Raw genomic sequence first — 15,242 nt, 5'->3', positions numbered from 1 at the left:
ATTGAAAATTTTAAAATTTCCTTCAAAAAATTTCCTTCATTAGATTTATTTATTTTTCTACAAAGGTGAAATCTTTTGAAAATGTTTTGCTTGTTATTTCACTTTTGAAATAGGTGTTACAGCCATGAGAAAGTAAGATGGCCCAGGATTACTCTTCCATTTTACACAGTTGGGCAAACAAATAAGATATATGAAACAATAATTTTCCAATATTAGACAACTGGGCAAAACAGAGCTGTGATTCCAGAGAAAGGAAACTTAGGGGGAAAGCCTTACAATCTAACCGGTTTGTGGCTAGAGGCACTTTCCACTTCTCTATGGGGGAAGAGAACACAACAGAACCCAGTAATTTTTGATGGTTTAAGAAGACAGATAAATTTGGGAAGATAGAAGCAGGTAGATTTTACATGGAAGAGTATACCACATAATATATACCCAATGAGTTCCAGAAATCTGCTTAGATTCTCCCGAGTCTGTGGTGAAATACCAATATGTATATGCACAGAACAAATATTCAGGGAGCCGGGCAAAAGCAACTTAATAAGGTCTTGAATTATTCAACTTCTTATATCCAGAATGAGTGGATCTTAGTGAAGCCAAAGGACATTTGATAAAAACCACAGGACTGTTGAACTTCTTGATTTTGTGGGTTTAAATTTGGAAAGTTTTTAGTCATTATTTTTTCCAATTTGTTCATTCCCCTTCTTTTCTTTCTGTAGAATTTCAGTTATACACATAGATAAACTGCTTGATGTTTCTCTTCCATTCACTGAGTCTATGCTCTATGTCTTACTTTTCCAGTCTTCTTTTGTCCTGTGCTTCATTGTGCATATGTATTTCTACTCAAAGTGTCCATTAAAAAAATATAAAAGCAAAACAAATACAAAATATTACAGCAAGACAAATTAGAATTTTGTCCAGTAGTGTGAAGTAACAATATGGATAATTTATTAACATGTTTGAGTATTAAGCAATTAAAAAAGAAATGATAGAACTATCATAATGGAAGCATAAAATCATAAGCAATAATTTAGTATTTTTTAACTATTCATATTTGAAATCTTTCACGCAGGTAACAATGGAGCACTTAGTACATGCGGACATTCTTCCAGCCACTAGTAAACAAAATTGGAAGAGAAAGAGGGAAGGAAGAGACAGATACAGATTGGAAGAAAGAAGGAAGAAAGGAAGGGAGGTATGGAGAGAGGATGAGAGGGAAAAAAGAAGGAAAAGTGGGAAGGAGTGAAAGAGAAAGAAGTAGAAGAAGTAGGAAGGATGTAGATAGGAGAAAAAATCATCTGTCTTGATGAAGTTTTTACTTACTGGCTGAAGACATGTTGTAAACAAGATTAAGGGTATACAAATTACACAGTATAACCAATGGAAATCAACTTTAGTGAAAGGGCAGAAAAAGATTAGAATGTGGAATTCTGTACAGAGTGTACATTTTAAGTGCCTTCTTACTTCCTCTCCTCATGTACATGCAAATATTCTCAGAAAGATATAAAAACTTCTAAATTTGGAAATAAAACATTCAGAGAGTGTACTACATGCATTAAACCTTTTGTAAATCCATTATCCTTTAAATAAAGTACATGTACATTTTTACAATCCTGGTGGCAGGACAGAATGCCTTAGTCTCAGCTCAGCTTCTGCACTACATTTTAATAAGCAGGAGAACTGAGAACTGTTTTAATTCTCTTTCCAGCTGATCTACCAGGGTAAGTGTCTTTGTTCTGCTCTAGAGGCTTGTAACAAAAAGTGTCAGTATGGAGCAGCCAGAGCAGCATTGCCTGGTATGGTAGGCTAAATAATGAAGCTCCAAAAGATGTCCATGTCTTAATCCCCAGAGTCTGTGAGTCCTTTACATTACATGGTAAAAGGAATTTGCAGGAGTGGTAAAATCGCATATGTTGCCATGAGAAATTTATCTTGATTTTCCTGCTGGGCCCAATGTAATCAAACGGATCCTTACAAGAGGAAGCAGAGGGCTTAGAGTTGGAAAAAAAGAACATGGGACCACTGAAGTAGTAACATTCAAGAGAAGCCAGATGCCCTGGAATGCTAACAGGCTCTGGAACATGGAAAAGAAGAGGACACACAACTTAAGACTTCAGAAGAAATACAGATCTGCCAACATCTCCTTTTTAGCCTAATGAAATAGATTTTGGATTTCTCACCTCAAAAACTAAAAAATAAAAGTTTGTATTCTTCTAATCCACAGTTTTTTTTTTTTTAACTTGCTAGAGTCACAATAGGAAACTAATATATATGCTGACCTCGAAACTAGTTAAAAATGTTATATCTCAAGCCTGCCTAAAGTCCTACTAAATAAAAATCTTCATTTTCACAAGTTATCTGGCTAATTCATATGTACATAAAAATTTGAGAAGCATTGCTTAAAATTAAAATTTTTTAAATGCAGATCAAATGCTTCACTCATTCAAATAGAAAGCTCCTCTAATTATATTAACGAATCACTTGACAATTTATTAATTTTTGATAGGAAACAGTAAAAATAACTTGAAATCAGTCATAAAATTATTGATCCAAGCATTTCCTCAACTTGACTGCATGTCTGAAGCACTTATTTTGATTTCTTTACTATTTTGAATACAATGAGCTTTTAAATTAGTGGAATAACAGGAAACTATAATAAGACACGAGTACAAAGGGTACAAGGAAACCTGTCAAATATTCAGATGTTTCATTTATAACCAGATCTCTAATTAGCTAGATTTGTCTTTTGATTCAATAGCTTTGTCATCATAGTTACCCTCTCATATGTATCTCTTATAATCTTTTATGTATTAAACAACTAAGAAAGAATTACATCATTGGAATGGAAGATGATCTCTAGTTTTGACTTTATTGCAGGACAAATGGCTAATTATCAATAAGAACTTACTCTCAGTAATAAAGTTAGATTTAAACTGTAAAAAAAAAAAAAGATACAGAGCAACAAGACATTTCCTGTAGTGCTGACGGGAGTGTACATTGTTATGTACATTTAAATATACATCTTGTGTGCACAATAATATTTGTAGCAGCCCCACACTGAAGACAACCAAAATGGCCATCAGTAGTAGAATATGAATATATATATATATATATATATATATATATATATATATATATATATTTAGAAATATTTGTAAAGTGGAATGTTAGTAATAAACACGTATAGTTAGACACAACAATATGGTGAATCAAAGAGAATTAAGACAGAAAAAGATATAAAATAATACCAACAGTATGAATACATTCACATACAAATTCCAAACTGGCAAAATGAAGCTATAGATTTAGAGTACACATGTAACAGTTAAAACTGCAAAGAAAATCAAGGAAATTATTATAAAAATTCAGATTTGTAGTTAACTCAAGGAGAATGACCAACGGATGGGATTTGGGGTGCTCTCGGTGTTCCAATTCATAATCTGGTGTTGACTTTATGGGTGTTTTTAATTATTTCTCCAACTATGCTTATAGTTCATGCATTTTCCATATGTATATATCTCAATGATAAAGACAATACTTTTTAAACATTTATTCTTTAGTTTTTTTAGGTGGACACAATATCTTTATTTTACATTTATGTGGTTCTGGGGATCAAACCCAGTGCCTCATGCATGTTAGGCGAGCACTCTACCACTGAGCCACAACCCCAGCCCCAGAAACAATATTTTAAAAGTAAGTCATCTTGCACTGTGGATGAAAGAAATTGAGATACTCAGGAATATTTTTCTTCTTTAGAATCTAGATGAAAGTTTGCAGTTTATAATCTTTCATATTTGGTGCTATTTGTTAACATTAATAACAATAATAGTATCAATAATAACCATAAAGATGGCCATATATCCAATCACTCTGATGCATCAATAATTTTTATCTCATTTCTTAGTCCTCATCTATTCCATAAGGTAAATGTTATCATCCTTATTTAACAAATGAGAAAAACTGAGGCTTAGAATACTGAGCAACGGTTTTGAATTTACACAGCTAGTGAATCTCAAATTCAAACCTAAGCTATCTGTCTCTAATTCTCGTGAGTTTTCCACTAGGCTATTCTCTCTCTCTTTTTAAAATCTGTTCTAAATAGTTATACATGACAGTAGAATGCACTATAACACATAATACATAAATGGAATATAATTTCTCATTCTTCTGGTTGTACATGATGTAGAATCCCACTAGTCATGTAGTCATATATGTATACAGAATAATAATGTCTGATTCATTCTACTATCCTTCCTGCTCCCCTAGCCCCCATCCCTTTACTCCCCTCTACCTAACCTAAAACTATTCTTCCCTAGGTACCCCCTCCCCTTATTGTGAATTAGCATCTGCATATCAGAGAAAACATTTGGTCTTTGGTTTGGGGGGATTGGCTTATTTCACTTAGCATGATATTCTCTAGCTGCATCCATTTACCAGCAAATGCCATATTTTAGGCTAGTCTCTTATTATGCATCTATAAATTTGTTTTAATGGCATTTTTCAGATCAAAAAATAAATATATGTTTATTTTAGAAAATTGATAGCTCTAGAAAAGCATAAAACATATTTGGTGTAACAATCTACTGCGACATTTTTCTAAGTATGTGTTATCCATCCAATATATTGGCAGGATTTTTTTTTTAAATTCAAACTGAGTGCAAATATTATTTTATAATATGCACTTTTACCCCTAACAATAACATTGGTTTTTTTCTCATGTTGTTAAGTATTTTTCTACATATAACTAATGGACACATAGCATTCTTTAGTATGAGAATGCCATGTCTGTTTAATCAACTGTCATATTTTGGTTCTATTTCAGTGTTTTAAATATAACAAATAGTGTTATGATGATATCTTCAAAATTAAATGTCTTGGTACAACTTGATTTCTTTGAGGTAAAACTCTTAGAAATGCAATTGGGGGGTCAAAGGTCATGATTAAATTGCCTTCTATAAAGATTAGCACAGTGTGCCTTCTTAACAGTTGTGTGAGAATACCGTCCTTCCTATCCCCTGCCCCCAAGTTTCATTCACACTGAAAATATTCTCTGTATAAGAACTGGGATTTATAATGCCTTTAAACATTTTACCAGCTGCAACAGTCCTTTTGCATCTTAAATTCTTTGATATTTTTGAACATATGAAATAAAAGGTAACAACTAACTACGAACCATTATGTAATAGCCTGATTTATTTTCTGCCTGAAAATACAATTTTACCTTTCAGAGTGAATCACACATACTAGAAAGTATAGGAGGTTTTCACCCACGTTCTCATCAACCATTATTGTGCTCTCTACTGCAGTGTTTTTCCCTGTGGAAAATTTCTCCCCTGAACCTTACCCTCTTTGGGAGAAGCAGGCCAGCATTTGGTCAGAAGAGCATGACTTGAGCTTTGCACTTCTGTAATTTCATTCCTTGTTACTATCATAAGCTTCTTCTAGCTCCTGAAATCCACTTCCAATTTAGAAGGTAGAAAAGCATTCTCAAGAATGTAAATATAAACATACTCTTCTTCCAGTTCCTAAAACTAGAAAATGATGATTCATGCTGTGGAATGGGATTTTTAAAAATTGGGTATGAACCCTCTAGGACTTCTCCAATTCTTTAGAATGGATGGCCACAACTGTAGCATGAATATTACCTCGTAGCAACCATTTTATTTTGTTCTCTCATTTTAAGGCTTAAAGAATCAAAGGGAGGGGCTGCAAATGTGGCTCAAGCGGTAGCGCGCTCGCCTGGCATGTGTGCGGCCCAGGTTCGATCCTCAGCACCACATACAAACAAAGATGTTGTGTCCACCAAAAACTAAACAATAAATATTAAAATTCTCTCTCTCTCTCTCTCTCTAAAAAAAAAAAAAAGAATCAAAGGGAGGAGCATGGCTTAGTGGTAGAACACTTGCCTAGCAAGTGTGAGGCACTGGGTTCAATCCTCAGCACCACATAACAAATAAAATAAAGGCATTCTGTTTATCTACAACTACAAAAAAAAAAAAAGAATCAAAGAGAGGGAAGTACATATGGATAATAAAAGAAAGAGCAGAAAGAATCTTATGGCATTGGAATAGAATTATAAATGTGAGTATGAACATATATTTAAATTGTGTGTATATACATATACATATATACATGTATATATGTATGTGTGTGTGTGTGTATATGTGTGTGTGTATATGTGTGTGTGTATATATATATACATATCCTAGCTCTGTTCACTGAAGGTGCTAGAAACAATGGCACTCTGGTAGTAAAGGGAATACCATTCTTCTCTAAAAGGAACCAAAGTTCCTTGAAGAAATGGCAGATTGCAGAAATAAGATGTAAAAGTAGAGAAAGTAGGGAAATATTAAAATAATAATAAGAGCAGCATGCCAAAAGTACATATAAGCCAGCTCAAAGGTACTCCGTTTGGCCAAATCTGGAACAATTTGAGCATCAAATGAATATAGGGAGTGTGCATTCATTTTTTTAAAATTCATAGCTTTATATTGATACTACAATTGAGGGGCTCAGGACGAAAAAGAAAAACTCTTCTTTTGAGAAGAATATAAATTAATAAGTGTTGAAGAAATTTTAGAATTAGAAAATCACCATTTTATAATCATTGTGGTAATAACTCAGGCAGGAGCCAGGTGCAGTGGTGCACACCTATTATCCCAGTGACTCTAAGGACAAAGGCAAGAGGATCAAGGGTCCAAAGCCAGACTGAGCAACTTAGTGAGGTTCTAGGTAATTTAGCGATACCCTGTCTCAAAATAAAAGGTCTGGGATGTGGCTCAGTGGTTAAGTGTCCCTGGGTACAATCCCCAGTACCAAAAAAAAAAAAAAAAAAAAAAAGAAAGAAAGAAAGAAAAAAAAAATTCAGGCAGGATACCTGCAAATCCCCAAAAGATATCTGTCAATTGTAAAGAGCAAATAGTAATTTTATATTGGATAAATCTGGAAGACACCACCAGAATCAGATTACCAAATTTAGCATCACTAATAATAACACAAGCTGACAACCTGTGTCACCTCTTGTGATGTTCTGAGAAAGACATAACATCACTTATGTGGTTTTCTGGCTACAGGTATAACCTGCTTCCAGACATGAAGATACAATCAGGCAGGTCCAATTAAGAAATATTATGTGAGGCAGTTTGTCTGGAATCTGCAAAAATACCAATGTCAGGAAGAATAAAAGAAAGAAGGCTGGGGTGACTGTTCCCTAAATATATAGAAGGAAATTAAAAACAAAAGGCAGTATGATTAAATGTACTATCAGATTTTTTATTGGATCTCGATATTGAGGAAGTGTCTTCGTTCTCATGAGACATACGCTTATGCACTTAGAGGAAAAGTTTAATGAAATCTGCAACTTTCAGAAAAAAAAAAGAGAGATGGCAAATGAGGAAAACACTAACATTTGGTGAATCTAGATGAAGAGTATATGGATATTCATTGCACTATTCTTGCAGATTTTATGCTTGAGGTTTTTATTTTTATTTTTTTAAACTTTATTTATTTACTCTGGTGCTGGGAATCAAACCAAAAGCTAGATAAGCACTCTACACTGGGCTGCTCCCTCAGCCCTGAAGGATTTTGGGGTTTTATTGTTTTGTTTAGTTTTTTGTTTTGATATTTCATTTTTTGTTTGGCCAATGCTTAGGCTAGAACCCAGGGTTTTATGCATGCCAGGCAAGCTCTCTACACTCTCCACAGCCCTAAAGTTTTGCTTTTTTTAAAAAAGGTGGAGGAAGAGAAAATTTTCAACCAAAATAATATAAAACTCATGTAAGCACATTGGAAATTTTTTACGCATTTATCTGTGAGTAGTATTTTCATAATGTACTTTGTTCCTATTGAAATATCATATGCTCTTTTCTAAATATTATATTAACTCAGCGGCCAGTATTTATATTCTATATTAAAGTAAACAATGAATGCAATCACTTACAGAAATAATGAACTAAAACATTATTTCATATTTTTGAATTTTAATTTTAAAATGATCACATCCATACTTTTATTATTTTTATGTTGTTAAAAAAAACCCTTCTTTTTTATTTTCTTTTTTTAAACAGGAAAAGGAACAGATCCCAAATTTACTACCTGCCTAAAGCATGGGAATTCATTTATTGGTTTGTTTATTTCCATGCTGGGAGGGAGCCCAGGGCCTTGAGCTTGCTGGGCAAGCACTCTACTACTGAGCTACATCCTCAACCCTTGTGAGAGTTTTGGACTCCTCATTTTTTATAATCCAGCATTTAGCTACTTACTCGCTGTCACTTGGAAATGTTGAAGGTCTAATATCAAATGTGACTGTCTGGATATTCTATGACATCATGTCCTCCTTGCTCAGAGTATCTCATCTGCAAGCAGATAATAAGATTATAGCAGTTAAAAATAAAAATAAAAATAAGTTGCCATTAATTTTTCTATTAATTATAAAATTTTGCACTATATGGTACTTATATTAGAAGAAAGATATGAGAATCTTAACTCTGCCACTCACTATTTCCTATTCCTACTCTTCAGCCTCAGGTGACCTGGTAAGTATGGGGTATAATTTATGTCTCCCTGGATCCCAGCCTCAGTCACCTGGAAAAGTTGGCTGCAAACTGCTCAGTAGCACTATTTTTTTCTTTTAACAAGTTTACTAACTTTTATTAGTCGTATTATTGAGGGTTTTTTTTTCTTCTTAGTGCCATTATTGAAGAGTAGCTTATAAGCCATAAAATCCAGCTATCTTAAGTATACATTTTAGCAATTTAGCAAGGTTTAAGGCACTTCATGAGTTGTATAATTGTTACCATAGTACATCACCCAATAAGATTCTGTTTACAGTTAATCCCTGTTCCTATTCGCAGCCCCAGACAGCTGCCAATCTACTTTGTCTGTCTTTAGACTTGCCTTTTCTGGACATTCTCAAACAAACGGAATCATACAGCATGAGGTCTTTGTACCTTGCCTTTTCTACTTAAAACCATGTTTCTGTTCATGCTGTAGAAAGCATCAGTATCTCATTCATTCTTCTTGCTGAGTAGTATTCTATTTGTACTGATATAGCATGTTGTTTGCCCATTTACCAAACTGCTAGAATTTTGAATGGTTTCTAGTTTGGGGCTGTTGTGAATAATGCTTCTGTGAATATTCAAGTACAAGGTTTTGTGTGTTCACATTTCTCAGGTAGATGCCCAGGAAAAGGATTGTTGGATCATACAGGGAATAGCTTTGTAAGAAACTGCCAAACCAGTTTTCAAAACAGCTGTACAAATTTACATTCCTGTCAACCTGTCTGATTTCTTCAAATCCCTCTCAACATTTGCTTTTTCTCTTTGCTTTTTTATTCTAAGTCTTCTAGGGTGTGTGAAATGCTATTTCATTGTCATTTTAACTTGCATCTCGCTGATGACTGCTTTTGAGCATTTATTTCATGGGCTTATTATCCATGTGTCTATTTTCTTTGGTGAGATGTCTGTTCAAATCTTTTGTCTACTTTTAAAATTGGGATGTTCGTCATCCTGTTACTGAGTTGGAAGAATTCATGGTATATTCTGGATACAGGTTCTTCACCAAATATGCAGTTTCCAAGTATTTTCTCCAAATCTGTAGCTGGTCTTTACATTTTCCCAATAATGTCCTTAGAAGAGCAAACATTTTGAATAATGCTAAAGTGCTGTTTATTAATTTTTGTTTTTCTGGGTCATACTCAGTTGTACTTTATGGAAAGAAGAAAAGTCAATTGGAATGTGGATGACTGGGATGCATTAGCCTTTCGTTTGCATTTGGGTATTTGTGACAATTGCTCTACTTTTATGAGTAAATGCTCAGAGGTCTTTGTTGTTCTGGAAACTTTCAGCAAGCAGTGCATAAACAGAAACTATTAGCATTATCCAGCTGGTTTGAATGCCAAGCAGTAGATGAGCTGTCAGCCACTCCTATTTGTGTGGCTCCTTTGACAGTGTGGTGTCTTAATCAGCTAATGGAAATGTCCTTTGAAAAGAATCAAGGGATTCTTTCCATGGCTCTCTAAATGCTATTTGTTAGTATTTACAAAACATGTATAACTTCAAAATATCATGTAAATAGTGGAAAAGTCTCACTGGGCCCACTTATAGCCTTACTATAATTTTTTTTCTAGGCATAAGAACTTTTTGATGCGTTCAGAGTCTTTTATGGATAGGTGTTTGGAGTCCTGAGATTAGGCAGATAGTCCTGAGATAAGCATGCATGCAATGCCTGGGTGGTTTCATGGTAAAATATTGTATCAGGCAGCTTATCCTCCAGGCCATCAGAATCTGGGAATAGTGTGATATAGCAGTACCAGACTATTGCCACTGAATTCAAGTAACATGATTTTTTTCAATTGTGGCTTTTTTTGTTAGGACAAATATACATATTCAAAGATCATCCTTTCTAGCAGTTAATCAACAAATGTTTATTGAGTACATATTGTGTGTGGAAATATCAATATATGGATGACATTCCAAATTTATCTCCCTGAGCTCCAGATTTCTATTTCCACACCTATTCATCTTGAAGTTTTAGTGGGCTTGTCAAAACTGAGTTTCTGACCTTCCTCCAAAATTTGTTCTTCCCATGGCCTTCTCCATCTCAGTTAATGTCAACTTTATCCTTCAAGTGCTCCAGGAGAAATTCATAAACATCCTTTTCCACTGTCCTCCTTTCACACCCCACATCCAATCCATCACAAATCCTAGTGATTCTAAATGTGATGTGGAGGACTGCGTGGGATTCTGAAACAGAAAAGAGACAGTAGGAGGAAAAAAAGAAAAAGAAAATGAAGTATTGAGTTTACTTAATAGTAATGTATCAACATTGGTTCATTAAGGGGACAATTATACTAGGCCAATATAAGATGCTGAAAATACGGAAAACACACACAAGTCATAGGGAAACTCTCTGGGCCACTCTGAACTCTCTGAATTACCTTTTCTGTAGCTCTATAACTACTTTAAAATAAAAAGTTTGTTTTTAAAAGCAAGCAAAGGAACAGATTCTACTGTGCTCTGGCTAATAGGAGCCTGTGGCTAGTTTGCTAGAGCCAAGGAAGATGGGAAGTCTGATTTTTGTTGTTTTGATGGTCTGGGCAGAGGCTGTGGCCACATATATCTTTCTTCTGGTAGGGAAATTTGTCACATTACATAATTTAATAACACATATAAACATTGGTAACCTCAAATCTGTTTCATCTTTTCACAATAATTTTGTGGAAATAACTTATTATTTATAAATATATGCTTCTAACTTAGTAACAGAAGCTACTAGCATTATCCAGCTGGTTTGAATGCCAAGCAGTAGATGGGAACATGTTTTTTTGTTTTTTTTTTTTTAATTCCTAGAAAATATTAACAATTTTTTTAAAAAAATGATTCTGCTATAATTCTTTAAAATTTCTTAAAATGAAAAAAACATCTATTTTTATTTTACATTGATTTATTTTATTTTACGTTGATTTATTTTATTTTACAGTTGATCTGAATTAGAAAGGAAAACTTTTTTTAAAAAAAAAAGGAAGAGTGCCAGAGGCTGGTGGTCAGCAAAGGCTACAAATAAAAGGTGACAATTGCCTTGTGCCCCAAAGAACTGGATGATTATCTGTAACACTAATTCCAGTTACTAGGGAATCAAAGTTTTATGCCACTTAAATAAATCTAGAAGTACATTACATCCTGGCAGGTAGTTCTCACACTAACTCCCTCTTCTTAGTGGGCAGCAGAAAATGAGAGAGTTATAGTGTCACTTGTCAGGAGAGTTTATGAAAAAGCTTATCCCTGTTCTTCATACCTAGATGCCTGTGTCTTTGGCCTTGCCCTAGAGCATGAACAGTTATGGATATCACAAACACCTTTAAGGACTGAGAACATTAAATGAAACTTGCCATATGTTTTTAGAAGAGCCTATGTTGAAGTCGGGCATGTTCACAGTTACCATAATGAATATGCATGTGGCTGCGTGTTCCCACACCTAGAGTCCTGCCAGCTGGGAACAAGCACTTAATCATGAGTCTGAAAGGGGCATATGATCGCCAAGGACAAATCCAGCTTTGTAATTCTGAGAGTATTGCCACACCGGGGAGAGGGAAAGGTGAAGGTGTTATTTCATCCAGTGTTCCCAGTTCCATCCTCTCCTTACCTGACCTCTGAAATGGAGCCATTGGCTTTGAAAAGCCTGGTGTCTAAAATTAATATTCTTCCCCATCTGACTAAGAAGCCAACAGCTGAGCAACATGAGATCAAGGACCATATTAGTTTAAACAGGGGCTCAAAGTGGCATTTGAGAGAGAGGATACTTCCTCTCGTAGTGGACACTTGTCTTTTCAGAAGACTTCCACTGACTGAGAGGAAAGGCTTTTACCAGAGGCTTCTGTGGTCAATCTGAAGTCTAAAAAGCTTCCCTTTATCTGGTGGAACTTGCATTCTGGGCTTGGAGTGGTTCAAACTCTATGATGTCTTCCTATAAATGGTAATTGTTTTTGTTTATTGTTATCTCTTGAATCTCTTCTATGTTGCTTTAAATAACAAGAGGTACTAAACTGCATATAAAGCTAAATGTGTAATATTTCTTTGCAAAATGACAATATCTGGAACCTAAGCTTTTCCTTTAATGTGTTAATTTTTATATGGCTTTCTACTCCAGCTTTAGTATCTTCTGCAATTAAAATTATCTTTTAGTTATAGTTTTGTCTTAGAACAGTCATGCATCAAGTTTTGTAGAGTACCGAATTGAAAATACTTTGGAACTCCAGTTTATTATTTTACTGTATGAGTTGCAAAAATGAAAGACAAAGTTTCACGGGGGAAATTACAGATGCTTTTTAGGTTGACCAAAAAGCTGGAAGAAGCAATTTTCAAATTTCCAGTAGGGGGCCTCCGGAGTTAGCCATGGGAAACCACTACAAATTCAAATCTCTTTATTTCTCTCTCTATATATAATCAGGGGGTATGTAGATATATACATACAATTATGTGTCTAGAGTGACAGCAATATTGTAATGTGTACATTACTTAATTTGTATGGAAAGTATTTTTTTAAAAAATCACAAGAACTCTGAACTACTCAGAGAATAACTATTAATGAAGATGCAAAGAAAGGTTTCTGAGTACCTTCTCTACTGGAGTGCTGTATGGAAATTAACTTCTTTTTAAAAATAAACACCAAACATTTAAAGGTGCAGACAGAGGAAAAAGGGGTGTAACCAGTGTAACTCAGAGGTAGAGCTTTTGTTTAGCATGTGTGGGGCCCTGGGTTGGATCCCCGGCATTATTAAAAAAAAAAAAAAGACACAGGCAGAGAAGAGCTCTGAAAAGGGATTTATTTGGTGGAAATCTCTCCTGAGAAGGAGAAAAAAAATTCCAGAGGAAGCAGGAGAAACCCCTTATTTAGTAAGTCCTTCTTCAGGAACATGAGGAGCAAAACCTCTCTCCCAATTAAGTCCAAGATCCTTTATATTCTATATTTAAACTGGCCATTCAATATTATAGGGAAGTTATACATTTACTCTGTTTCCTCTGAAAAGAATACTTTTGATAACATAAATTTGATAATTTTAGTTTATGAAATAAACTGATAAGAGCAGAAAAAAAGAACATACAAAATTTATTACATGCCTAGAGCATGCAAAATTGGGACTCAAAGGGTGTGACTCAATACTTGGAGTTTAAAGGGATAGGGACTTGGGCTTCTGGGGTGAAGGGAAGTGGGTCAGTCTGCTGAAGACTGGAGGGAGACCTGCACAGCAAGCCAGGGTTGTCTTGTGATGCAGGTGGAGTCTCTCAGGTAACATTCACCTGTGGTCATCTCCACATGCGCCAGGTGTCAGAGTCTCCATCTCTAATTCCTGTGGATAGATCTTTGCTGGGCAGAAAGGGGAAGGTATCAGAATTTATTGTCTGGATTTGCTCTTTACTGATACAGATAGCAGCACATTCCTTTTTATAAAAGGAGAGCTTTTCACAGCATTTTTCCATGTTTACAGACATGTGCACTTTTTCCTGAATAACCAACTCAAAATATGCCAAGGAAACATCTGGGTGAGGTATTTTACTGTCCTTAATATGCACCTTATTTCACACAGTGAGAGCGGTAACATAAACATCCAATTGAACTTGAGATGGCTTCTTACTCTTTGTAGGAAAAGTAAAAACAAAACAAAACAAAAAATATTTTCCTTTAAAAGTTCCAGTGGTGGAAGTTCAATATGAATATTAACATTCTTCTTCCCAATTTTGGATCTTCTCTCTTTAAATAGAAGAGACTTCCAAATTCTCATTGATTAGTTGTTGAGAAAGTCAATATGTGATTAAGTGATGAGAATTTTCTTGGTTTCCTTTTTTTTTTTTTTTTTTTTTTTTAACAGTCAAGAGAAGGGAACACTAAAAAGTCATGACTGTGTCTTGATTTACAAATCGGAGACAGAGGGAGGCGAGAGCCACATGCCAGGCAGTAGCTTAATTGGACTCACCACCAAGATGCTAAAAGTGAAGAGACTGGAAGAAATCAACACATGTTACAGCAGCAACGGGCTGGAGAAAATGGCCTTTTTAAAGTGCATGGAAGAGGTTGAGAAAGTGAAATGCTTTCTGGAAGAAAAAGCCAGTGAAGAGCATCCAAGATCTGGGAAGAATGAGGTAATTATGTGCTGATGTAGTCTTCTAAATATTACCAGTTTTATCTTTTTTCTTTTAATATATCAGGTGGAGCCATTTATTTGACCCTTTTCAAATTCTATTTTGTCACTTATATAGAGAATTAAGGAAAGGTTTCGATAGGCAATTTCCTGTTTTGTTTCATTGAGAATGCTGTTAAACAATGAAGTTGAGTTTGGTTAACAATCAGGAAGTCTTTGAAGATACATTTTTACCTTGTGGTAAGCGGCTTAGCAGCTTTGGGGGCTGGACCATAACTTGGTGGTAGAGAGAGCACTTAGCATGCCCAGGTGCCTGGGTTCCATCCCCAGCAACCCCCTGCCAAGTATATACATTAATGGAGCCTGTGGAAACACACTTTGAGGAAGAATCCTTTAAAATGATGGATTTGGGCTTGAGATTCAGGGAAGTGCTGTGAGGACCACAATTGTTCTACAGATGAAGGTTCTAATTTCCTGAAGACCTTGAGTTCCCCAAGCTATTGATAGTGAAGACCAGAGAAGGGACAAGCAGGACTTGCTGATGGCATGATTGTGGAACCCTGTGTCCTCTGCTGTGCAGAACAAGGGTGCAGAGTGTTCTTTGGTT

The 15,242-nt window shown here is 35.1% G+C and overlaps 1 protein-coding gene across 1 annotated transcript in view; it reads left to right on the top strand.

Moving 5' to 3' along the window:
- The window catches only part of Mylk4 (myosin light chain kinase family member 4), a 98,322-nt gene that overhangs the window by 11,877 nt on the left and 71,203 nt on the right, over positions 1 to 15,242 (top strand). Inside the window, exon 2 of the mRNA XM_027954825.2 lies at positions 14,366 to 14,636. Coding sequence (XP_027810626.1) covers positions 14,442 to 14,636 — 195 coding nt within the window. The 5' untranslated portion in view covers positions 14,366 to 14,441. The remainder of the gene's footprint in view (positions 1 to 14,365; positions 14,637 to 15,242) is intronic.

Source organism: Marmota flaviventris, chromosome 6, assembly GCF_047511675.1.
Source record: "Marmota flaviventris isolate mMarFla1 chromosome 6, mMarFla1.hap1, whole genome shotgun sequence".
In the NCBI taxonomy this organism is placed as follows: domain Eukaryota; kingdom Metazoa; phylum Chordata; class Mammalia; order Rodentia; family Sciuridae; genus Marmota; species Marmota flaviventris.
This window is presented reverse-complemented; position numbering and strand designations above follow the sequence as displayed.